Raw genomic sequence first — 25,188 nt, forward strand, 5'->3', positions numbered from 1 at the left:
TTTGAATATCGCCCAGCGATCTCCCGTCACTTTAGACGGGAGATCAGGGTTACGATAACATTTAAATTCCCCCCACAAACAATGACAAAGATCCCTTCACTAACCCTTACAACCCACTCCCTCCACATACAGTTGCAACCCTCCCTACCTCCTGATCAGGTTACTAAATCTATTAAAGTGCCTCCACCCAAGCTAATTTTCTATGACAGGCTGCCTGGGTAGCCTGGTTTATATCGGTACTAGAGATGTGGGTTTTACTATCTATGTAGATGTACTATCGAATATATGTCTAATAACAGTATATTACTAATATAACCCTGTTCTTCTTTCTTTCAGTTTCTTCAATCAATCTCCAGTACATAAGTTGGTAAGTATAATAGTTTTAATGCTACATTTATTATACTAATAACATATTAATAACTACATCTATGCATACCTCTTAAAATTCATTTCCTAGCTACCCCACATTCCTATACAATAAAATTTGCATGCAATATACAAAAAAAAACATTTGATGTCAGCTTCACTTGTCTGAGTGACCCGGGTACTCCAGAATTAATAAAATTTAATTGCGCAAGTTGGGGCCCATAAAATGGTAAATTACCGTAGTCATTTATATTCCAGATACCTGAAGGTGTGAAGTGTCCTTTACTGAGTCTAATGCCACTTTAGAAAATCCTGCTTATATGTGTATAGTGTAGTCCTTTATCCTGGTTACTGCTGTAGTCCATTTAATACATTACATTTCTCTGCTCTGAGAAAGCTATTTCTTTTACTTTGTATCCAGTAAGCTGCATGTAGCACATTGCTCTATGTCTTGAAGTACAAAGACACAGTGTAGCTATTTCTTTTACTTTGTATCCAGTAAGCTGGGTGTAGCAAATTGCTCTATGTCTTGAAGTACAAAGACACAGTGTAACTTCTCTGGTGGCTTATTTTAACATTACACTATAATGTTCACAGTCTTATTCCACTGTATAAGCAATTTCATCTCATAACCAGCGACTCCCCCGACTCCTCCTTCATTCTGTTCACTGGATGGCCCTGGCCGCCCCCTGCGTCATTGGTCAGCCTGATCTGTTGATTGGGCGGTGACTGAGCTGCCTGCCCTCTGTGCCGCTCACTGCTGCTCTATTCTGACAGCCGCCAGCTGACTTCAAAGCCTCCGCTCTCCCTAGGGGCCCCTCGCTCCACCTCTTCCTCTCAGCGGTGGCTTCAGCTCAGCTAAAAAGGTACCGCCAAATCCTGAGTAGCACTTGCTGGGACCCGGACACCGCTGTATGTTTACAACTCACAGCTCTTTTAGCGGCGCGGGTTTGCCCTGCACTTGCACATCAGGTGATGCCCAGCCTGGGTAACGCTGTTTGGACCCTGCCGCCGCTGTATGTTTACAGCTTACAGCTCTTTAAGCGGCGCTGGGGTACCAAATGCGCACACTAGCTGAGGGAACTCCAATCTGATCTCCGCCGGTGAGAGCGTCCTTTTTATACTCTCCCAACCAGCTCCCGGCGCGTGAACCCCTCTCTCTTGCACACGGCTCCCTGTTCTACCGGCACGGGGACACCACTCTGCGCACGGCCCCCTTATTACCGGCTCGCGGGTCCTCTCCTGTGCACACGGCCCCCTTATTACCGGCTCGCGGGTCCTCTCCTATGCACACGGCCCCCTTATTACCGGCTCGCGGGTCCTCTCCTATACAACAGCAGCTGCAAAGACAATACTACTCTGTACTCCCCCTGCCTATTTTAGTGTCAAAAGAAATGTCTCAGGCAAACCATCATTACCCCTCACCATTCTCAGTAATGTTTAAACTTCACAAACATATTTCCCTCATTATATTCATTTATAATTATACATATCACCTACACTACTATACATGCTACCTTATTACATATATACATATATATATATACATATATATATATATATACATATATATATACATATACAAACAGAAGCATCTCATTTCATATAAATATACATAGTATTAGATACACCCTGTTATACATATACCATTTATTAATTTATAACTCAAATTATTTTACATATTTATAGGTTTGTCCTAATATTAGGCTACATACTCTCCCCCTGGTGATCCAGAATACGTTATCTGCTGGGTCACCATCTCAATATATATATTATTATTTGTCCTTTAAGTTCTTCCTGTCTCATATTCAAGTAGGTAAGTACTAAAAATATGGCCATAATGATACAGTACTAACATGTGTCACCCTAGGTATAGTACATGGTATCCCTAATTGGTCATACGTAAGGATAGTAGGGGGACGACATGTCCTTTTTGGCCTATCCCATACCTGTTCCTCCTCCATCTCGCTATAAGGCTGTGAAAACCCATCAGAGTTATCTGATACTCTTTGATTTTCAACATTACAATATTCCAGATTTTCTTCCCAGGGGTTATTATCAGTAAGTTCTTGGATTTTACCTTCCACATGTTCTAGGGTATCCTCAGTAACATGTCCACCAGTAAATTTATCAAAACTCAAGGACTCATCTTTATAATAATATCCTTGTATCTCTGACTCATCATCTATGTCATCTACGATACTCAATTCATTATGTATTACATTTCTATTTCCCGTTCTTTCATTAGTTGTGCTGGTAGTATCATTTAGTTCAAGCCCTTCTAACCGAACTTCTTTCCCTATAGGTAAAAGATGCTGCCTATGATATGTCAGTATCCGGTCATCTCCCGCCTCAGGCTTGATCTTATATACAGGTAAGTTTGGAAGTTTCTCAACAATCACAAAAGGATCTTCCCTCCATCTGTTTGAAATTTTAAACTTTCTAGGTGCCCCTAGATGTCTTAATAAGACTCGATCCCCTGGAACTAACTCATGGTCACGGACTTTCCTGTCATATATATTTTTATTCTTTAATCCCAATTTCCTGGCTGCACATTCAGCGATATCATAAGCCTCCTGCAACTCTTCCCGCAACTTCCTTATGTATTTTATGTGGGAGATAGCAGGTTTGTCACTCGTGGATATCCCCATACATACATCTATGGGAAGCCTAGCTTCCCGTCCAAACATTAAATAATATGGAGAATACCCTGTGGCTTCATTTTGGGTACAATTATACGCATGGACTAACCGATCAGTATGCCTTTTCCAGTATTTTTTATCAAAGGGTTTCAACGTGCCCAACATATCCAATAAGGTTCTGTTAAACCTTTCGGGTTGAGGGTCACCTTGCGGATGATAGGGAGTTGTCCTAGATTTAGTTATCCCGCAGGTTACACAAAGCTCCTTTATTAGTTTACTTTCAAATTCCCTGCCTTGGTCAGAGTGAAGTCTGTTTGGAAAACCATAGTGGACAAAAAATTTGGTCCATAAAGTGTTTGCAACTGTTGATGCCTTTTGATTTGGTGTAACATATGCCTGGGCGTATCTGGTGAAATGATCAGTTATCACCAATATATGGCATTTCCTCCCTGGTTCTACTTCTAATGTCAAAAAATCCATACATACCAAATCCATAGGCCCACTACTTTTAAAATTTACCAAAGGGGCATTTTGTTTAATTACAGTTTTCCGAACTATACAATTTCCACAGTTCCTACAATAGTCCTCTACTTCTTCCCTCATTCCTGGCCAGTAAAACCTATTTGATATTAGCTTAATGGTTTTGTCATACCCTAAATGGCCATGGTCATTGTGCAAAGCATTCATTACTGTAGTCCTATGCTTTTTAGGAAGTACCAACTGTCGCTTTTCCCTTCCCCCCGATTCTTTAGATACCCTGTATAATAATCGATTTTCTAGGAATAACTTGTTTTTTTGTCGTTCCAATAATTTAGCCTCCTTGGAAATAGGGGGTGGATTAAAATTCCAATCTTGTTTTTTTATTTTTTCTATTACATTCTTTATGTCAGGATCTTGCCTTTAATCAGTCCATATCTGATCTCTCCTGAGTTTTGGCAACCCTTCTAATTCTAGGTTACTTAACCAGCAATAAGATAATGGAAGAGCTTTAGAAGTGGCCCCTAATGAGCTCAACATTTCTCCTGGCATCATTTCTCCAATTTGTATTTGATGACATATCCCTTTCACATCTCCCATAGGCACTTCAATCCATTCTTCCTTGCTGTCACTGTTTCCTTGGTTGGGGATCCTGGATAGCGAGTCAGCATCAATGTTATTAATTCCGGGTCTATATTTCAAAGAAAATTCGTATAGGGCCAATGCTGCAAGCCATCTATGTCCAGTAGCATCGAGTTTTGCAGTTGTTTGTATATACGTTAAAGGGTTATTGTCAGTGTGTACCTCAAAAGGTACACCATACAAGTAGTCATGGAATTTTTCCACTACACACCATTTTAAAGCTAAAAATTCCAATTTGTGTGTGGGATAGTTTTTCTCACTACTGGATAGACCCCGGCTAGTAAAAGACACAGGTCTTAGTTCATCTTGGTGCTTCTGATATAATACCCCTCCTATCCCTCCTTGTGAAGCATCAGTATGAAGCACATATGGAATGGTCGGGTCAGCATAAGCTAAAACTGGAGCATCAGTCAATTTTTCTTTTAGAGTCTGAAAAGCTAATTCACATTCACTGCTCCATCTGTCCCCAAACAGTTCATTTGGTTTGTACAAGTATTTAGAACCAGGCTGAACTGTCTTCCGTCTATTTGTTGAAGGATAGCCTTTAGTTAAATCAGTGAGGGGCTTCGAAATTTTAGAATAACTTGGGACAAACCTGCGGTAATAACCGCAAAATCCCAGGAAAGATCTGAGTTCCTTTAATTTAGTAGGACGGGGCCAATTTTTTACAGCATCAACCTTTGCAGGATCGGTTGATACCCCTTCTCGGCCTACTATGTGTCCCAGGTATTTAACTGAAGACCTGCACAACTGGCATTTATCAATTGATAATTTCAGTCCTCCCTCTATCAATCTATCCAATACTTTTAGAAGACGGGTATTATGTTCAGAGAGGGACTTCCCAAAGACGATTATATCATCCAGGTAAACAATAACTTCTCAATAGTTCATGTCTCCCAGAACTTGTTCCATAGTTCTCTGAAATGTTGCAGGGGCCCCTTTTATACCTTGTGGCATTTTTAGGAATTCGAAAAATCCTAAGGGGCAGATGAATGCGGTTTTCTCTCTATCCTCAGGACGCATAGGAATTTGGTAGAATCCATTCCTTAGGTCTAACACAGAGAACCACATGCTCCCTTGTAAACAGTCTAATGCCTCATCAATTCTAGGAACTGTATATTGGTCTGGTACTGTTCGGGAATTTAGAGTCCTATAATCTACACACATACGGATTTTACCTTTTTTTTTTCTTGCAATTACAATCGGGGAAGCATATGGACTACGGGACTCTATGATGATTTGGTTCTCTAGTAATCCCTTCAAGTGTAACCTAACGTCTTCAAAATCCGCAGGTGCTATCCTACGGGAGCGTTCTCTAAAGGGACTGGTATCATTTAATCTTATTCCATGTTCTACCCCCTTTGCCTCTCCTAAATCCCACTCTCCAATTGAGAACGCTTGCTTTTTATACTCTAATCTTCCAGAAAGAAGAAACTTATCTTCCTGTGCAATGTCACTTCCCTGAAAGCAAATGTCAAAGCCATTCTCGCTTTCTTTTAAAACATCCTCCAGTGGTTCTAGCTGTACAGGCAATGCCTGTCCTACCTCAGCACCCCGTTCATCTTCTTTCTGACACCAATTAGATAATATATGGTACAATTGAGTGTTAGTCCCTACAATTACAGGAAGTTAATTTCTTCCCCCTTTTATTTCAGGACATATAAGAGCGATAAAAGGTACCTCCAACGACTTCTTGTGCATTTCCCCTTCAAATTCAAGATTTACTTGTACATATCCCAAATAAGGGTATTTCTCAATACTTAATCCCCATATGACTAACCCACTTAGTGATTTTATAGGTACATCAGATAAATGGTCATTATACCATGTCTCAAAAATAATTGACACTTGAGATCCACTGTCTAATAGTACTTTACACTTATTCCCATTAATAGCTGCTGGGACTACAGGTGCAGGTCCCAATAAGCCCTCAGGCACTTTTCCGTTCCACCAAGAATTCCCCATTGCACAATAACTGACTTCTAGGGGGACTGTGCGGGGTTCATAGTCCTCCCTTGTTCGTTTCCCTGCCCAGAAAGAACATCCCTATTAGTGTTGGAATTATTTACAGAGGCCCGTGTAGAAGATCCATCAGTAAGGACATTGCATTCATAAGCTCTATGTCCTATCCTCCCACATTTAAAACATCCTCTTCCTCTATTAGTATAGCTATTTCCTCTTCCCATTCCTCTTATATTTGTATTGTTATTACTTCTAAGAGAGGAATTTCCTAAACTTCTACTTTCATGAGAGGCCATAAATTGCTCCAGCTTCTTGTTCTGTTCCTCTATCATTTTAACTATTTTTTCTTCAAAGGGATTGACCTCCACAGAGGATTGAACTACCTTAACCTTCTTTACCGTTCTCTCTCTCATTTCAATTAGTACTTCTTCTTGTTTAATTTCTTTTAATAATTCATTAAAAGTGGGAGAGGGTTCCCTTATTCCCGAACATCGTATTTTCTGGGCAACCGAATCAGCTGTCAGTGCCCCCCTCAGTAGCTGTTTCATTCTACTTCTATCTACTTCGTCCCGGGTAATTCCACCCTTTTCTACAATTTTATATAAGAGTTTGTCTATTCGAATTAAGTATGCACTTAACTTTTCTCCAGGCTCCTGGAAAGTGTGGTGTAACCTGGATGTTAAATCTCCCACATCCTCCAAAGTGCCGTAGGCATAGTCTAAAGCCTCAAAATATGTTTCAAGAGTGGCCTGTGGATTACTTCGTCTAGCTGCCTGTATTATTCCCATGGCAGGTCCCCTTAGGCTTTCTACTACTCTCTGCCTTTTTATTTGGTCTGGGCACTGCCACTCCTCTGCTTGCTGTACAGCCGCTTCTTTCCAGGCTTCATATGTTTCTTCGCCTAAAGGTACAGGCACTATCCCTGAGAATATCCGTAATCTCCTATAACTCCCTTCATAGTGCCAACGTTCCAACTGAGTAACCACTCTATCTACCATAGTCTCAAATTGCGACCCATCTATATTTTCACCATTTCCTTGCATATTATAAGTTATGTTATCCCTTCCAGACGTATCAACAGACGTAGATATGTGTGCACTAGTAGTTTCCTCCTCTTTTCTCTTAGGCCATATAATATACCATCGCCTATCAATTTCCTCATTTGCTACTACCATCTTTGGTAATAAACATGGGTCTAGCTCCCTTTCTGCTTCCATTAATATAGCTATTTTTCCTCTCCATTTGTCCACAATCCTGGGTCTTTTAACCCCATACAATTTGTCTATAATTGTCCTTATAACTTCTTCGTCTGAAAAATCTGAAAAATCCCCACCTATACCTATGCACTTTTTAGGATTTTTTTCTTTTTTTATACACCAAGTGTATATATCGTCTCCTGTTAAATTTTCCATATTTCTATGTTCAATCTCAGCAGACTTGCCTCCAATATGTAACCCTCCCTACCTCCTGATCAGGTTACTAAATCTATTAAAGTGCCTCCACCCAAGCTAATTTTCTATGACAGGCTGCCTGGGTAGCCTGGTTTATATCGGTACTAGAGATGTGGGTTTTACTATCTATGTAGATGTACTATCGAATATATGTCTAATAACAGTATATTACTAATATAACCCTGTTCTTCTTTCTTTCAGTTTTTTCAATCAATCTCCAGTACATAAGTTGGTAAGTATAATAGTTTTAATGCTACATTTATTATACTAATAACATATTAATAACTACATCTATGCATACCTCTTAAAATTCATTTCCTAGCTACCCCACATTCCTATACAATAAAATTTGCATGCAATATACAAAAAAAAACATTTGATGTCAGCTTCACTTGTCTGAGTGACCCGGGTACTCCAGAATTAATAAAATTTAATTGCGCAAGTTGGGGCCATTAAAATGGTAAATTACCGTAGTCATTTATATTCCAGATACCTGAAGGTGTGAAGTGTCCTTTACTGAGTCTAATGCCACTTTAGAAAATCCTGCTTATATGTGTATAGTGTAGTCCTTTATCCTGGTTACTGCTGTAGTCCATTTAATACATTACATTTCTCTGCTCTGAGAAAGCTATTTCTTTTACTTTGTATCCAGTAAGCTGCATGTAGCACATTGCTCTATGTCTTGAAGTACAAAGACACAGTGTAGCTATTTCTTTTACTTTGTATCCAGTAAGCTGGGTGTAGCAAATTGCTCTATGTCTTGAAGTACAAAGACACAGTGTAACTTCTCTGGTGGCTTATTTTAACATTACACTATAATGTTCACAGTCTTATTCCACTGTATAAGCAATTTCATCTCATAACCAGCGACTCCCCCGACTCCTCCTTCATTCTGTTCACTGGATGGCCCTGGCCGCCCCCTGCGTCATTGGTCAGCCTGATCTGTTGATTGGGCGGTGACTGAGCTGCCTGCCCTCTGTGCCGCTCACTGCTGCTCTATTCTGACAGCCGCCAGCTGACTTCAAAGCCTCCGCTCTCCCTAGGGGCCCCTCGCTCCACCTCTTCCTCTCAGCGGTGGCTTCAGCTCAGCTAAAAAGGTACCGCCAAATCCTGAGTAGCACTTGCTGGGACCCGGACACCGCTGTATGTTTACAACTCACAGCTCTTTTAGCGGCGCGGGTTTGCCCTGCACTTGCACATCAGGTGATGCCCAGCCTGGGTAACGCTGTTTGGACCCTGCCGCCGCTGTATGTTTACAGCTCTTTAAGCGGCGCTGGGGTACCAAATGCGCACACTAGCTGAGGGAACTCCAATCTGATCTCCGCCGGTGAGAGCGTCCTTTTTATACTCTCCCAACCAGCTCCCGGCGCGTGAACCCCTCTCTCTTGCACACGGCTCCCTGTTCTACCGGCACGGGGACACCACTCTGCGCACGGCCCCCTTATTACCGGCTCGCGGGTCCTCTCCTGTGCACACGGCCCCCTTATTACCGGCTCGCGGGTCCTCTCCTATGCACACGGCCCCCTTATTACCGGCTCGCGGGTCCTCTCCTATACAACAGCACCTGCAAAGACAATACTACTCTGTACTCCCCCTGCCTATTTTAGTGTCAAAAGAAATGTCTCAGGCAAACCATCATTACCCCTCACCATTCTCAGTAATGTTTAAACTTCACAAACATATTTCCCTCATTATATTCATTTATAATTATACATATCACCTACACTACTATACATGCTACCTTATTACATATATACATATATATATATACATATATATATATATATACATATATATATACATATACAAACAGAAGCAACTCATTTCATATAAATATACATAGTATTAGATACACCCTGTTATACATATACCATTTATTAATTTATAACTCAAATTATTTTACATATTTATAGGTTTGTCCTAATATTAGGCTACACAGTTCTAATGGTATTTATTGATAAACTACAGCCCACACTCTCTGCATACACTCTCCTGTGTGAAATGTTGCCTGACCATGAGGGAAGGACTCATATACAATCCAAAACACGTGATAGCTGAGATTTCTGGGAAAATTATGTTTCGCCTTGTTTTGAGATCTAAACTTCAGTGTGGCTTCCTGGTGAGTGGGTATGTTTTCTTCTTCTGTCCTTATTAGCCAATGAGAGCTCTGAGGGGGTGTGGCTTCCCTTCAGCTCTAGTGTGCAGCTGCTGTACTCTGGATTCCTCAATTGTTTGAAATTAGCAAAAACACACAAACACTAATCAAGCATTCATTTGGATTAGCGTATAGAATTCCTGTGTTTTTGTCTTACCTATCTTGACCAATAGGAGGAGTAATAGTTTGCAAAGATTCTTGTATACCAAATTGGATCTCATAACTATCTAGTTGGTCTTCTTCCATTTCTTCAATTTTTTGGGGAAAAATATGATCTCTAAAAGGTAAATAAATAAATAAATAAAACGTACAAATAAGCATTGAAGTATTTTGTTGGACAAACTGTAAACCCCCCAAATAAGCACATGACTACAACCAAACAGACTATGGGAGTACTGTATGTATGAAGGTGCTACTGAAAAGGTGCAAGCAAGCACTACCCCGGTAATGAGACTAAACAGTACCAGGCTGCATATTGCACTTCTTCCTCCTCTCTTACATGTACTGAAATCTAAGGTCACCTCTGAGCCGTTCCATTTATGAGCAAAGCCACATTCTGTACCTAATTCTAAATCACATACAAAAGCACATACAGCAGCATCTACTGACGTTCGCCCATCTGCGAGTTTATGCAAATGTTGCTAAAAACTATTTACCTTATATACATCTCTTTATTAAAATTGTGCAAAGTGTGAAATGCACACTTTTAGTGCCCATGCATGCTTTAATACAAATTGGAACGTCCTTAAACATGACTATTGCTCGCACCATCGAAACTTGCACCAGCCCTTTGCACTTGCAGTGTGGCCTGTTATGCTTGCGGCTATGCATCTACGGGCTTGTGAAAATACACCTTGGTGTTAATGCCTTTTTTGGGGAACCAAGGGGGTGATTCTGAGTTAGATGTAGACGCAGCCAGGGTTGGACTGGCCCACAGGGGTACAGGGGAAACCACCGGTGGGCCCTACTGTCTGGGGGCCCACCCCCTCCTCTAGACATCAGGTTCCAGACTGTGCTGTTACTAATCTAGGACATTATCATGCATGCACTACAGTATTTACTGTATATATTTATCTAGGGGAACCACAGTTGCAAAATGGTTAGGCAAACCAATGTGGTGGCTGGGCACACCCCCTCTAGAGACTGGCCACACCCATAAACATGGGCCCCTACCACTGCATTCCCCCGATGGGCCCTACATGCCCCAGTCAGACACTGGACGCAGCCCAATCTTTTGCCACAGCTGCATCTTTATGCTAATGCCATTGGATGATTTTCAAACAACTGAGATGCATCTTGAGACAATACATTTCCGTCACTGGGCCTGATTCAAATGTGGATGGAGGAGGCTGTGTCCCTGGAAGCAGAAGAGATGCACTAGAATGGTATTGCAGCAGGAGGCATCCTAGGACACAGCATTGGATCACCTGCAACACCATCGGCCGGCTGTGTGACCCATGGGATCATGCAAGCTGGCCATCGCATGTCGACTATGTGGGGTCAACCTATTGCTTGTCGACCTAAACATTGTCTATCTAATTTTGGAACCTGTTTCTTTAAGAGCATGCAGCCACCGCATTGCTTATTTAGAGAACACAAATTGCACGCAAGTAGAACAAAGCCATTAGTGCATAAAAAGTTCAAACCCACAACATACTCGCTCAGCGCATGGCATGCTTTAATAATCATTTAACAGAAAACTAGATTCAATTTGGGGCAGTACGGATGGTGTAATGGTTAGCATTACTGCCTCACAGCACTGAGGTCATGAGTTCCATTCCCACCATGGTCCTAACTGTGTGGAGTTTGTATATTCTCCCCGTACTTGCGTGGGTTTCCTCCGGGTACTCCGGTTTCCTCCCACAATCCAAAAATATACTGCTAGATTAATTGGCTCCCAACAAAATTAACCCTAGCGTGAATGTGTCTGTGTGTACATGTGATAGGGAATATAGATTGTAAGCTCCACTGAGGCAGGGACTGATGTGAATGGGCAGATATTCTCTGTAAAGCGCTGCGGAATATGTGTGCGCTATATAAATAACTGATAATAATAATATACAGTATTGTGTAAAGTGGACCAAAATGTTTCTAGTTTAGCAAATGTTTGCCCAACTCATCCTATTTAATTGTTGATACAAAGAAAATAAAGAGAGCTAATGAAAAAGATATAGACTGACTCCAATTGAGCACAGAGCCTGTAAAACTGATGTGTCCATAATTAAGATTATCACTTGAATGATTCCATCTATAGTCAGCAAATAAGTATTTTTCTCACCTTTTTCAGTCTTTATCTGAATGTGGCTACAGAGGCCTTTAGGTAGCTGAGCAGCAGCCTGCAGAACATGTGTCACACACGATTTCTAAAATTACACATGAAGTTGTTTGTTAAATATAGATATGACCTTGTGAATCAGCAGACCAAGTTCATACACTCTCATAGGAAAGAACTACATGTGGATTACAGAGAATTGCTTGGAACACATGCCAGGATCACTAAATACATTGCCTGGTAATATCCTTTCCATTTTACAGTGACACAGAGTATTGGATTTTTAGGAAAATGTATTAAGCTGAATAATGCAGTGTTATAAAATGTAAATATAAACAGTATCCATTGTAACTGTGTTTTCATTCTTCCATGCATAGGTTTGTATGTACTAGTATTGAACTTTACATAACAGTGCTTACACATTCACATTGGCATAATTGATAAGCTTTTGATTAATTTTACAGTTACCAAACTGAACGATGCAATATAAAACTAGAATACAAAAATAAATATATTCAGGCGACCAGAGGTGTAGCTAGGAGCCATGGTGCCCGGAGCAAGGGTATGTTTGGTGCCCCTGGCCCTGTACTGAATTGTGGACATGTTACATTTGAAAAGAAAAAATATTTAAAAATCTTAAATTGGTGACAGGGTCAGTTCTAGACCTTGTGGAGCTCAGGGCAAAAGTTTCCCCCATGTTTAAAATAGGGACAGAACGCACCTAGCGTGTGCAACAAAAATATAGGGGCCTGGCTTCATGGGAAATAGGTGTGGCCACAGAATAGTTCCAATTCAGATTGCACCTTACAATATTGTCCGTTATTCACATTACACCAAAATAGTGTCCGTTAGTCACTTGATGCCATGCCCCCCACCCAATGCCACACCCTCCACCCGATGCCACGGCCTCCCGTCATGAGCCCATACCCCCTTTTCGGCCGGTCCCGACTCAGGAGTCGAAGGTATGGTGTGGATGGAGGACAGGCTGGGGAAGTCACTCTGACACTGCAACAGAGAACCATCATCCACACACATTGTGCTGGCTTGTGGAGAGGCTGGGGGCTGCACATCAGCTTCCAGGAGCACTGGGCAATCTCCCAGCACGGCAAAAGAGGGGCATGGCTTGTGGGTTTGTCATTTCCTGTGAGATCACTCTCCTTACTGCTAAACGACACCCCCTAATTTCAGGCATGCACATTTGTCACATCATCCATGTCATGTTTTTTTTTTTGGTATGGGGGTCTACTTATTTTATCCCTTCCAAAATCACCATTCTACAGAGAGTCTATGGGTTATATTTACTAAAGGTAGATTTTAATCGATTTTGATCAATTTCAGATTGATAAAAATCAATGTTGGGCTTCAAGGACTAAACACATATTTACTAAAATGTTCATGTTAATACATGTGTGTTTTAGCTAGTGATGAGCGGGTTCGGTTTCTCGGAAACCGAACCCCCCCGAACTTCACCCTTTTTACACGGGTACGAGCCATACTCGGATTCTCCCGTATGGCTCGGTTAACCCGAGCGCGCCCGAACGTCATCATCCCGCTGTCGGATTCTCGCGAGATTCGGATTCTATATAAGCAGCCGCGCGTCGCCGCCATTTTCACTCGTGCATTGGAAATGTTAGGGAGAGGACGTGGCTGGCGTCCTCTCCGTTATTGTTGAACTTGATTGTGCTTTATTGCTTAATTGTGGGGAGGACTGGGGAGCAGCTATATAATATAGGAGGAGTACAGTGCAGAGTTTTGCTGATCAGTGACCACCAGTTTTATCCGTTCTCTGCCTGAAAAAAACGCTCCTTATCTGTGCTCAGTGTGCTGCATAAATCTGTGCTCACACTGCTTAATTGTGGGGACTGGGGAGCAGCTGTATTATATAGCAGGAGTACAGTGCAGAGTTTTGTTGACAGTGACCACCAGTATACGTTGTCTGCCTGAAAAACACTCCATATCTGTGCTCAGAGTGCTGCTTTATTGTGGGGACTGGGGACCACCAGTATAATATTATATAGGAGTACAGTGCAGAGTTTTGCTGACCAGTGACCACCAGTATATAATATATAGCATTACGGTACAGTAGGCCACTGCTGTACCTACTTCTGTGTCGTCATTAAGTATACTATCCATCTACATTTTATACCTGTGGTGCATTTTAGTTTTGCAGTTTGCTGACACAGTGACCACCAGTATACTATATATAGCAGTACGGTACGGAAGGCCACTGCTGTACCTACCTCTGTGTCGTCATTAAGTATACTATCCATCTACATTCTATACCTGTGGTGCATTTTAGTTTTGCAGTTTGCTGACACAGTGACCACCAGTATACTATATATAGCAGTACGGTACGGAAGGCCACTGCTGTACCTACCTCTGTGTCGTCATTAAGTATACTATCCATCTACATTCTATACCTGTGGTGCATTTTAGTTTTGCAGTTTGCTGACACAGTGACCACCAGTATACTATATATAGCAGTACGGTACGGAAGGCCACTGCTGTACCTACCTCTGTGTCGTCATTAAGTATACTATCCATCTACATTCTATACCTGTGGTGCATTTTAGTTTTGCAGTTTGCTGACACAGTGACCACCAGTATACTATATATAGCAGTACGGTACGGAAGACCACTGCTGTACCTACCTCTGTGTCGTCATTAAGTATACTATCCATCTACATTCTATACCTGTGGTGCATTTTAGTTTTGCAGTTTGCTGACAGTGACCACCAGTATATATAGCAGTACGGTACGGAAGGCCACTGCTGTACCTACCTCTGTGTCGTCATTAAGTATACTATCCATCTACATTCTATACCTGTGGTGCATTTTAGTTTTGCAGTTTGCTGACACAGTGACCACTAGTATACTATATATAGCAGTACGGTACGGAAGGCCACTGCTGTACCTACCTCTGTGTCATCATTAAGTATACTATCCATCTACATTCTATACCTGTGGTGCATTTTAGTTTTGCAGTTTGCTGACACAGTGACCACCAGTGTACTATATATAGCAGTACGGTACGGAAGGCCACTGCTGTACCTACCTCTGTGTCGTCATTAAGTATACTATCCATCTACATTCTATACCTGTGGTGCATTTTAGTTTTGCAGTTTGCTGACACAGTGACTACCAGTATACTATATATACCAGTACGGTACGGAAGGCCACTGCTGTACCTACCTCTGTGTCGTCATTAAGTATACTATCCATCTACATTCTATACCTGTGGTGCATTTTAGTTTTGCAGTTTGCTGACACAGTGACCACTAGTATACTATATATAGCAGTACGGTACGGAAGGCCACTGCTGTACCTACCTCTGTGTCATCATTAAGTATACTATCCATCTACATTCTATGCCTGTGGTGCATTTTAGTTTTGCAGTTTGCTGACACAGTGACCACCAGTATACTATATATAGCAGTACGGTACGGAAGGCCACTGCGGTACCTACCTCTGTGTCGTCATTAAGTATACTATCCATCTACATTCTATACCTGTGGTGCATTTTAGTTTTGCAGTTTGCTGACACAGTAACCACCAGTATATATAGCAGTACGGTACGGAAGGCCACTGCTGTACCTACCTCTGTGTCGTCATTAAGTATACTATCCATCTACATTCTATACCTGTGGTGCATTTTAGTTTTGCAGTTTGCTGACACAGTGACCACCAGTATATATAGCAGTACGGTACGGAAGGCCACTGCTGTACCTACCTCTGTGTCGTCATTAAGTATACTATCCATCTACATTCTATACCTGTGGTGCATTTTAGTTTTGCAGTTTGCTGACACAGTGACCACCAGTATACTATATATAGCAGTATGGTACGGAAGGCCACTGCTGTACCTACCTGTGTCATCATTAAGTATACTATCCATCTACATTCTATACCTGTGGTGCATTTTAGTTTTGCAGTTTGCTGACACAGTGACCACCAGTATACTATATATAGCAGTACTGTACGGAAGGCCACTGCTGTACCTACCTCTGTGTCGTCATTAAGTATACTATCCATCTACATTCTATACCTGTGGTGCATTTTAGTTTTGCAGTTTGCTGACACAGTGACCACCAGTATATATAGCAGTACGGTACGGAAGGCCACTGCTGTACCTACCTCTGTGTCGTCATTAAGTATACTATCCATCTACATTCTATACCTGTGGTGCATTTTAGTTTTGCAGTTTGCTGACACAGTGACCACCAGTATACTATATATAGCAGTACGGTACGGAAGGCCACTGCTGTACCTACCTCTGTGTCGTCATTAAGTATACTATCCATCTACATTCTATACCTGTGGTGCATTTTAGTTTTGCAGTTTGCTGACACAGTGACCACCAGTATACTATATATAGCAGTATGGTACGGAAGGCCACTGCTGTACCTACCTCTGTGTCGTCATTAAGTATACTATCCATCTACATTCTATACCTGTGGTGCATTTTAGTTTTGCAGTTTGCTGACACAGTGACCACCAGTATATATAGCAGTACGGTACGGAAGGCCACTGCTGTACCTACCTCTGTGTCGTCAAGTATACTATCCATCTACATTCTATACCTGTGGTGCGACCTTGGTGCGCCTCTTTTTTTCTTTGCATCATGTGCTGTTTGGGGACAATTTTTTTGAAGTGCCATTCTGTCTGACACTGCAGTGCCACTCTTAGATGGGCCAGGTGTTTGTGTCGGCCACTTGTGTCGCTTAGTTTAGTCACACAGCGACCTTGGTGCGCCTCTTTTTTTCTTTGCATCATGTGCTGTTTGGGGACAATTTTTTTGAAGTGCCATCCTGTCTGACACTGCAATGCCACTCCTAGATGGGCCAGGTGTTTGTGTCGGCCACTTGTGTCGCTTAGCTTAGTCACACAGCGACCTTGGTGCGCCTCTTTTTTTCTTTGCATCATGTGCTGTTTGGGGACAATTTTTTTGAAGTGCCATCCTGTCTGACACTGCAGTGCCACTGCTAGATGGGCCAGGTGTTTGTGTCGGCCACTTGTGTCGCTTAGCTTAGCCATCCAGCGACCTCGGTGCAAATTTTAGGACTAAAAATAATATTGTGAGGTGTGAGGTGTTCAGAACAGACTGGAAATGAGTGGAAATTATGGTTATTGAGGTTAATAATACTATGGGATCAAAATGACCCCCAAATTCTATGATTTAAGCTGTTTTTTAGGGTTTTTTGAAAAAAACACCGAATCCAAAACACACCCGAATCCGACAAAAAAATTTCGGTGAGGTTTTGCCAAAACGCGTCCGAATCCAAAACACGGCCGCGGAACCGAATCCAAAACCAAAACACAAAACCCGAAAAATGTCCGGTGCACATCACTAGTTTAGCCCCGGAAGCCCAACATCGATTAAAATTGATTGTAATCGATTTGAAATGGATCATAAATTGATTAAAATCGAATATATACCAAAAAGTTTGAATATTAGTCCTTTTATAATTGATCCTCAGTGAAAGATTCTTTCCCATATGAGGACTTTGGTTATTTCTACAGTCCACTGAATTGAGTGCTTTTACCTATTAAGGATATTTTGACTTTCAGGACTTTTTAATTGGGTACTTCAACCAGATGGTTTTAGAAACACACATTTGGGCGCCTCCTTGTTTCCATTTAGTATTAAACCCCCAGCTTTAGTAAAAGCTGGATAAGGGTTCCTGGGGGAATGGCTGTAGAGAGAGTGCAGACTCCATCCATTAGGCCCATTTCGGGTGTTCAGCCTGAGAGCAGACTAATTAGTACCTGCATCTGTTAGGGGCTGATATAAGGTGTGTCAGGGCTTTACTCAGAGTCTCACTACATTGGGAAAAAGACAGCAGGCTTGTTATGAGACACTGTGATTTACTGACTGTGAGTACTGTGCATATGCCTATGTTTGTGGTAGGGGCATTAGGTCCAACCACTCTAATGGTGACATTTACTAAGTAGTGATAAGAGCAGAGAAGTGAGCCAGGGGAGAAGTGCCCATGGCAACCAATCAGCACTGAAGTAACATCTATAATTTGCATACTATTAAATTACAGAGCTGCTGATTGGTTGATGGGGCAACTTCTCCACTGGCTCACTTCTCCGCTCGTATCACTTCTTAGTAAATGTGCCCCTAAGGGTGTGTACACACGGTGAGATCTTTTCTTCCGATTCTGACTATATAGTCAGAATCGGAAGAAAAGATAGTGCAGATCGCAAGGCGACAGTCACCTTGCGATCCCGATTCGATGCTGATGCGTGGCCCCGCGCGGTCGGCATCGGCAGAAAAAATAGACTGTGCAGGCAAGTCAATCTTGACTATCTCCATAGAAGAGATAGTCAAGATTGACACTTAGCCAAAATTGCACAGTACCAGGATTGCAAGCACATTCATTATGTGCTTGCGATACTGGCTAAGTGCCGACCTGGCCCCCCATCGCACAGTGAGAATCGGTTAAGTCCGAATCTCACCGTGTGTACACACCCTAAGAGAGGGAATCTGTATTGTTTTGTTAGTGCCCAGACAGGCAAGGATTTGTTTGTTTTATATTTTCTGTACTGCACAATAAAATTAGACTGCATGAAAACCCTGGACTGATGTACTGTTTGCTGGCTGCTCTGTGTCTGAAAGTGGCCATCTACCCAGGAGTGGACACTCCTACCTTGATCTCCTAGATAGATAGATATACAAGTCCAGGAGATAGGCGGCACTCTTAGGGATTTTTCATATAGGTAAATAACCACACAGTAGCCAATGTGTACAAATTAATGTATCCTCTACCTTTATCAAAGACCAACAGAACATCAAAAACATCTTACCTTTATAAAGGAGATGATCACCCCAGATTGTGCATTGCAGCCCTGTATGCTTCTGGTTTTAGCATGGCATGAGACATCATCGGGTTGCGCCTACATCCAGTCACTGCCATCCCTGTTGGCGTCACCGGTATACACACAAATAGTAAATACCCGTAGCCCTTACAAGTCAATATATACTGTGAGGACTTGGGGTAATTAGCTCGATAGAAGGGTGACTTTGTGCAATGTTTAAACTGGATCTAACTTTTCAGTAAACAGAACAGTGCTTTACTTTCAGCATACATGGAATAACACGAATGAACAGAAAATAACAAATGTCTATCCCCCATGCAGGGCACTGACTCGCTTCCTTGCACCTAACCTTGGGCGGCTAACTGCAAATAAAGTCACAAAGACCCAGTCCTGTCTCTGACAGGGTACAGTCACAGGCTCCGGCCTGACTTGGCTGCCACAGCTGCTCACATGTACAGTGTCAGAGGTGTGGCATATAGCCGCACTTACTTGTGTAACGAACTCTTCGTGGCTAATTGGATTTCCCCTACAGTATATGGCTATTTTGCTTTCCATACTGAGGATACGTTGTTTAATATGGATGTCATTTGAGGTACTGAATTTAGAGTACATAAGAGTTTTTTGTGTACAGTTTCATTGGTGTTAGCAGATACGCATTCTGAGTTACTGTATGAAAATACATTTTTATTTGTACATACTACACACCCTATGTGTTTCCTTTATTTTTGGGGGTTGTTTCCTGTAAATCTGGAGGCATTTGACAACCTTTAGATCTATTGAGTTTTGATGAGCTTGGAAACTTTCCATCTGCTACACATTTTGAGTTTATACTCCTGTCTGCAAAATTCAGACACATACCTATGGGCCTGATTCCGGTCCAGATGTTAAAGAGGTGCCTTTCACAAAGTACAGAAGTTTAGTACTTTGCACATGTGCAGTATCGGCCTGTGACATTGGTTGCACTGTGGAATCAGACTATCAGTGATTGACAGCCTGATGCCGTTTCGGGGCAGCAACAGCATGTTTCTTCAGAGGCGTGTTGCCGCCGCTGTGGGGAAGGGACAAGGCCAGGATTACCATCAGAGGACTGAGAATTTCTGGCGTCTTGGCGGGATGGTGTTGGAGACGCAGCTTGGATCAGTAATGCAAGCAGGAACTATGACTCCTCCCACTGCATTACCACATTTGTGCTATCGCTGCTGCTTCCATGTAAGCAGCAGCAATAGCTAATCCAACCACATCTGAATAAGGCACTATATGGTGGTTGTTTTTTTTTTTTTTTACTGGACCTGTTTATTTGTTTGAGTTCTTATGAAGATATTATTATCAAATAAGCACTGAAACCAATGGTGCACATGTTTTGATAACATTTGAAATGTGTTCTATTTCAAGAACATACTACACTATGGTGGTCATTCCGAGTTGATCGCTAGCTGCATTCGTTCTCTGTGCAGTGGTGAGGCAAAAAAACGGCACTTCTGCGCATGCGGCACAATGCGCACAGCGCAAATTACTATTACAACGAACAATGTAGTTTCACACAAGGTCTAGCGAAGCTTTTCAGTCGCACTGGTGGCCGCAGAGTGATTGACATGAAGTGGGCGTTTCTGGGTGTCAACTGACCGTTTTCAGGGAGTGTTCGAAAAAACACAGGCGTGCCAGGAAAAACGCAGGCGTGGCTGGCCGAATGCAGGGCGTGTTTGTGACGTCAAAACAGGAACTGAACAGTCTGAAGTCATCGCAAGCGCTGAGTAGGTGTTGAGCTACTCGAAAACTGCACAAAAAAACTTTGCCGCCGCTCTGCGATCCTTTCGTTCGCACTTCTGCTAAGCTAAAATACACTCCCAGTGGGAGGCGGCATAGCGTTTACACGGCTGCTGCTGCTAAAAACTGCTAGCGTGCTAACCACTTGGAATGACCACCTATATACATATTTCATTATTTGTTGGTTCTCCTGGCAGAGACCTTATTCTAATATAATTAGGACTCAAATAAACCAATACATTGTGAAATATAGAGCATGATAAAAACACATTTTTGGTACACATCTTGTTTTCATTAGTATAACTGGATTTTGTTTGGTGCCCCTTTTAGCTTTTTATAACTATTTCAGATTCCATATACCAAACAGCCGTATTACAGCACAGCCTTCTTGTGTATATAATCTTCTATGAGTTTATTGCATGGAACATTCTATGCGGGTACTTCCAAGTTGATCGCAGCAGGAAATTTTTTAGCAGTTGGGCAAAACCATGTGCACTGCAGGGGAGGCAGATATAACATGTGCAGAAAGAGTTAGATTTGGGTGGGTTATTTTATTTCTGTGCAGGGTAAATACTGGCTGCTTTATTTTTACACTGCAAATTAGATTGCAGATTGAACACACCACACCCAAATCTAACTCTTTCTGCACATGTTAAATCTGCCTCCCCTGCAGTGCACATGGTTTTGCCCAACTGCTAACAAAATTCCTGCTGCGATCAACTTGGAATTACCCCCTATATGCAGTACGCTGAGGGACTAATTCTGAGTTGATTGCAGCTTGAAATTTGTTAGCAGTTGGGCTAAACCATGTGCACTGCAGGAGGGGCAGATATACAGGGCCGGTGCAAGGTTTCTTGGCACCCTAGGCAAATAGTCAGCCTCCCCCCCCCCCCCCCCCCCCGGCAAAATACCAAGCCCCTTAGGTAACCGCCTCACAATTTGGGTTAGGGTATTGGGGTTAGGGTATTAGGGATGGGATATAAGGGTTGATTTATCAGTGTGGGTTAAGGTTAGGGGTTTTTATTAGGTTATAAGGTAGAGGTGTATAATAAAAAAAATAAGATTTTACTTACCGATAAATCTATTTCTCGTAGTCCGTAGTGGATGCTGGGACTCCGTCAGGACCATGGGAATAGCGGCTCCGCAGGAGACAGGGCACAAAATTTAAAAGTTTGACCACTAGGTGGTGTGTACTGGCTCCTCCCCCTATGACCCTCCTCCAAGCCTCAGTTAGGATACTGTGCCCGGACGAGCGTACACAATAAGGAAGGATTTTGAATCCCGGGTAAGACTCATACCAGCCACACCAATCACACCGTACAACTTGTGATCTGAACCCAGTTAACAGTATGACAAACGTAGGAGCCTCTGAACAGACGGCTCACAACAATAACAACCCGATTTTTTTGTAACAATAACTATGTACAAGTATTGCAGACAATCCGCACTTGGGATGGGCGCCCAGCATCCACTACGGACTACGAGAAATAGATTTATCGGTAAGTAAAATCTTATTTTCTCTGACGTCCTAGTGGATGCTGGGACTCCGTCAGGACCATGGGGATTATACCAAAGCTCCCAAACGGGCGGGAGAGTGCGGATGACTCTGCAGCACCGAATGAGAGAACTCCAGGTCCTCCTTAGCCAGGGTATCAAATTTGTAGAATTTTACAAACGTGTTCTCCCCTGACCACGTAGCTGCTCGGCAGAGTTGTAATGCCGAGACCCCTCGGGCAGCCGCCCAAGATGAGCCCACCTTCCTTGTGGAATGGGCCTTGACAGATTTAGGCTGTGGCAGACCTGCCACAGAATGTGCAAGTTGAATTGTGCTACAAATCCAACGAGCAATCGTCTGCTTAGAAGCAGGAGCACCCAGCTTGTTGGGTGCATACAGTATAAACAGCGAGTCAGATTTTCTGACTCCAGCCGTCCTTGAAATATATATTTTCAATGCTCTGACAACGTCCAGCAACTTGGAATCCTCCAAATCGCTAGTAGCCGCAGGCACCACAATAGGCTGGTTCAGGTGAAACGCTGAAACCACCTTAGGCAGAAAGTGAGGACGCGTCCGCAGTTCTCCCCTGTCCGAATGGAAAATCAGATATGGGCTTTTATACGATAAAGCCGCCAATTCTGACACTCTCCTGGCTGAAGCCAGGGCCAGTAGCATGGTTACTTTCCATGTAAGATATTTCAAATCCACCGATTTGAGTGGCTCAAACCAATGGGATTTGAGAAAATCCAAAACTACATTAAGATCCCACGGTGCCACTGGGGGCACAACCGGGGGCTGTATATGTAGTACTCCTTTTACAAAAGTCTGGACTTCAGGAACTGAAGCCAATTCTTTCTGGAAGAAAATCGACAGGGCCGAAATTTGAACCTTAATGGACCCTAATTTGAGGCCCATAGACAATCCTGTTTGCAGGAAATGTAGGAATCGACCCAGTTGAAATTCCTCCGTCGGGGCCTTCCTGGCCTCACACCACGCAACATATTTTCTCCAAATGCGGTGATAATGTTGTGCAGTCACCTCCTTCCTGGCTTTTACCAGGGTAGGGATGACCTCTTCCGGAATGCCTTTTTCCCTTAGGATTCGGCGTTCAACCGCCATGCCGTCAAACGCAGCCGCGGTAAGTCTTGGAATAGACACGGTCCCTGCTGAAGCAGGTCCCGTCTTAGAGGTAGAGGCCACGGATCTTCCGTGAGCATCTCCTGAAGTTCCGGGTACCAAGTTCTTCTTGGCCAATCCGGAGCCACGAGTATCGTTCTTACTCCCCTTTGCCGTATAATTCTCAGTACTTTTGGTATGAGAGGCAGAGGAGGAAACACATACACTGACTGGTACACCCATGGTGTTACCAGAGCGTCTACAGCTATTGCCTGAGGGTCTCTTGACCTGGCGCAATACCTGTCCAGTTTTTTGTTGAGGCGGGACGCCATCATGTCCACCATTGGTCTTTCCCAATGGACCACAATCATGTGGAAGACTTCTGGATGAAGTCCCCACTCTCCCGGGTGCAGATCTGCTGAGGAAGTCTGCTTCCCAGTTGTCCACTCCCGGGATGAAACACAGCTGACAGTGCTAACACATGATTTTCTGCCCAGCGGAGAATCCTTGCAGCTTCTGCCATTGCCCTCCTGCTTCTTGTGCCGCCCTGTCTGTTTACGTGGGCGACTGCCGTGATGTTGTCCGACTGAATCAACACCGGCTGACCCTGAAGCAGAGGTTTTGCCAGGCTTAGAGCATTGTAGATTGCTCTTAGCTCCAGTATATTTATGTGAAGAGACGTCTCCAGGCTTGACCACACGCCCTGGAAGTTTCTTCCCCTGTGTGACCGCTCCCCAGCCTCTCAGGCTGGCATCCGTGGTCACTAGGACCCAGTTCTGTATGCCGAATCTGCGGCCCTCTAACAGATGAGCACTCTGCAACCACCATAGCAGAGACACTCTTGTCCTTGTGGACAATTTTATCCGCTGATGCATCTGCAGATGCGATCCGGACCATTTGTCCAGCAGATCCCACTGAAAAGTTCGTGCATGGAATCTGCCGAATGGAATCGGCTTCGTAAGAAGCTACCATTTTTCCAGGACTCTTGTGCATTGATGCACAGATACTTTTCCTGGTTTTAGGAGGTTCCTGACTAGATCGGATAACTCCCTGGCTTTCTCCTCTGGAAGAAATACCTTTTTCTGAACAGTGTCCAGAATCATCCCTAGGAACAACAGACGTGTCGTCGGGATCAGTTGGGATTTTGGAAAATTCAGAATCCACCCGTGTTGTTGGAGCACGACTTGGGTTAGTGCTACTCCGACCTCCAGCTGTTCTCTGGATCTTGCCTTATCAGGAGATCGTCCAAGTAAGGGATAATTAAGACGCCTTCTCTTCGAAGAAGGATCATCATTTCGGCCATTACCTTGGTAAAGACCCGGGGTGCCGTGGACAATCCAAACGGCAGCGTCTGAAACTGATAATGACAGTTTTGGATCACGAACCTGAGGTACCCTTGGTGTGAAGGACAAATTGGAACATGAAGGTAAGCATCCTTGATGTCCAAGGACACCATAAAATCCCCTTCTTCCAGATTCGCTATCACTGCTCTGAGTGACTCCATCTTGAACTTGAATTTTTGTATGTACAGGTTTCAGAGATTTTAGATTTAGAATCGGTCTTACCGAGCCGTCCGGCTTCGGTACCGACAAATAGCGTGGAGTAATACCCCTGTCCCTGTTGTAGGAGGGGTACCTTGACTATCACCTGCTGAGAATACAGCTTGTGAATGGCCTCCAATACCGTCGCCCTGTCGGAGGGAGACGTTGGCAAAGCAGACTTTAGGAAACGGCGAGGAGGGGACTTCTCGAATTCCAACCTGTAACCCTGAGATACTACCTGCAGGATCCAGGGGTCCACCTGCGAGTGAGCCCACTGTGCGCTGAAATGTTTGAGGCGACCCCCCACCGCCCCTGAGTCTGCTTGTAAGGTCCCAGCGTCATGCTGACGCCTTTGTAGAAGCCGGGGAGGGCTTCTGCTCCTGGGAAGAGGAGCTGCTTGTTGCAGTCTCTTACCCTTTCCTTTGCCTCGGGGCAAATAGGAATGTCCTTTTGCTCGTTTGTTCTTATAGGAACGAAAGGACT

At 43.2% G+C, this 25,188-nt stretch overlaps 1 protein-coding gene and 1 long non-coding RNA gene across 3 annotated transcripts in view; one reads left to right on the forward strand and one right to left on the reverse strand.

Moving 5' to 3' along the window:
- LOC134932609 (ankyrin repeat and SOCS box protein 15-like) overlaps window positions 1-12,050 on the reverse strand; it is a 107,010-nt gene extending 94,960 nt beyond the window's left edge. For both annotated transcript variants that reach the window (XM_063927174.1, XM_063927175.1), the window contains exons 1-2: window positions 11,974-12,050; window positions 9,853-9,972 (exon numbers count right to left, since the gene is read on the reverse strand). In XM_063927174.1, coding sequence (XP_063783244.1) covers window positions 9,853-9,916 — 64 coding nt within the window. In that variant the 5' untranslated portion in view covers window positions 9,917-9,972; window positions 11,974-12,050. The remainder of the gene's footprint in view (window positions 1-9,852; window positions 9,973-11,973) is intronic.
- On the forward strand, window positions 289-7,772 carry LOC134935367 (uncharacterized). Its single transcript, XR_010180093.1, has 3 exons — window positions 289-367; window positions 2,672-2,740; window positions 7,742-7,772. It is a non-coding gene; the product is annotated as an uncharacterized LOC134935367 (long non-coding RNA).
- Window positions 12,051-25,188: the final 13,138 nt, after the last annotated feature.

This window comes from Pseudophryne corroboree, chromosome 6 (assembly GCF_028390025.1).
Source record: "Pseudophryne corroboree isolate aPseCor3 chromosome 6, aPseCor3.hap2, whole genome shotgun sequence".
Lineage (NCBI taxonomy): Eukaryota > Metazoa > Chordata > Amphibia > Anura > Myobatrachidae > Pseudophryne > Pseudophryne corroboree.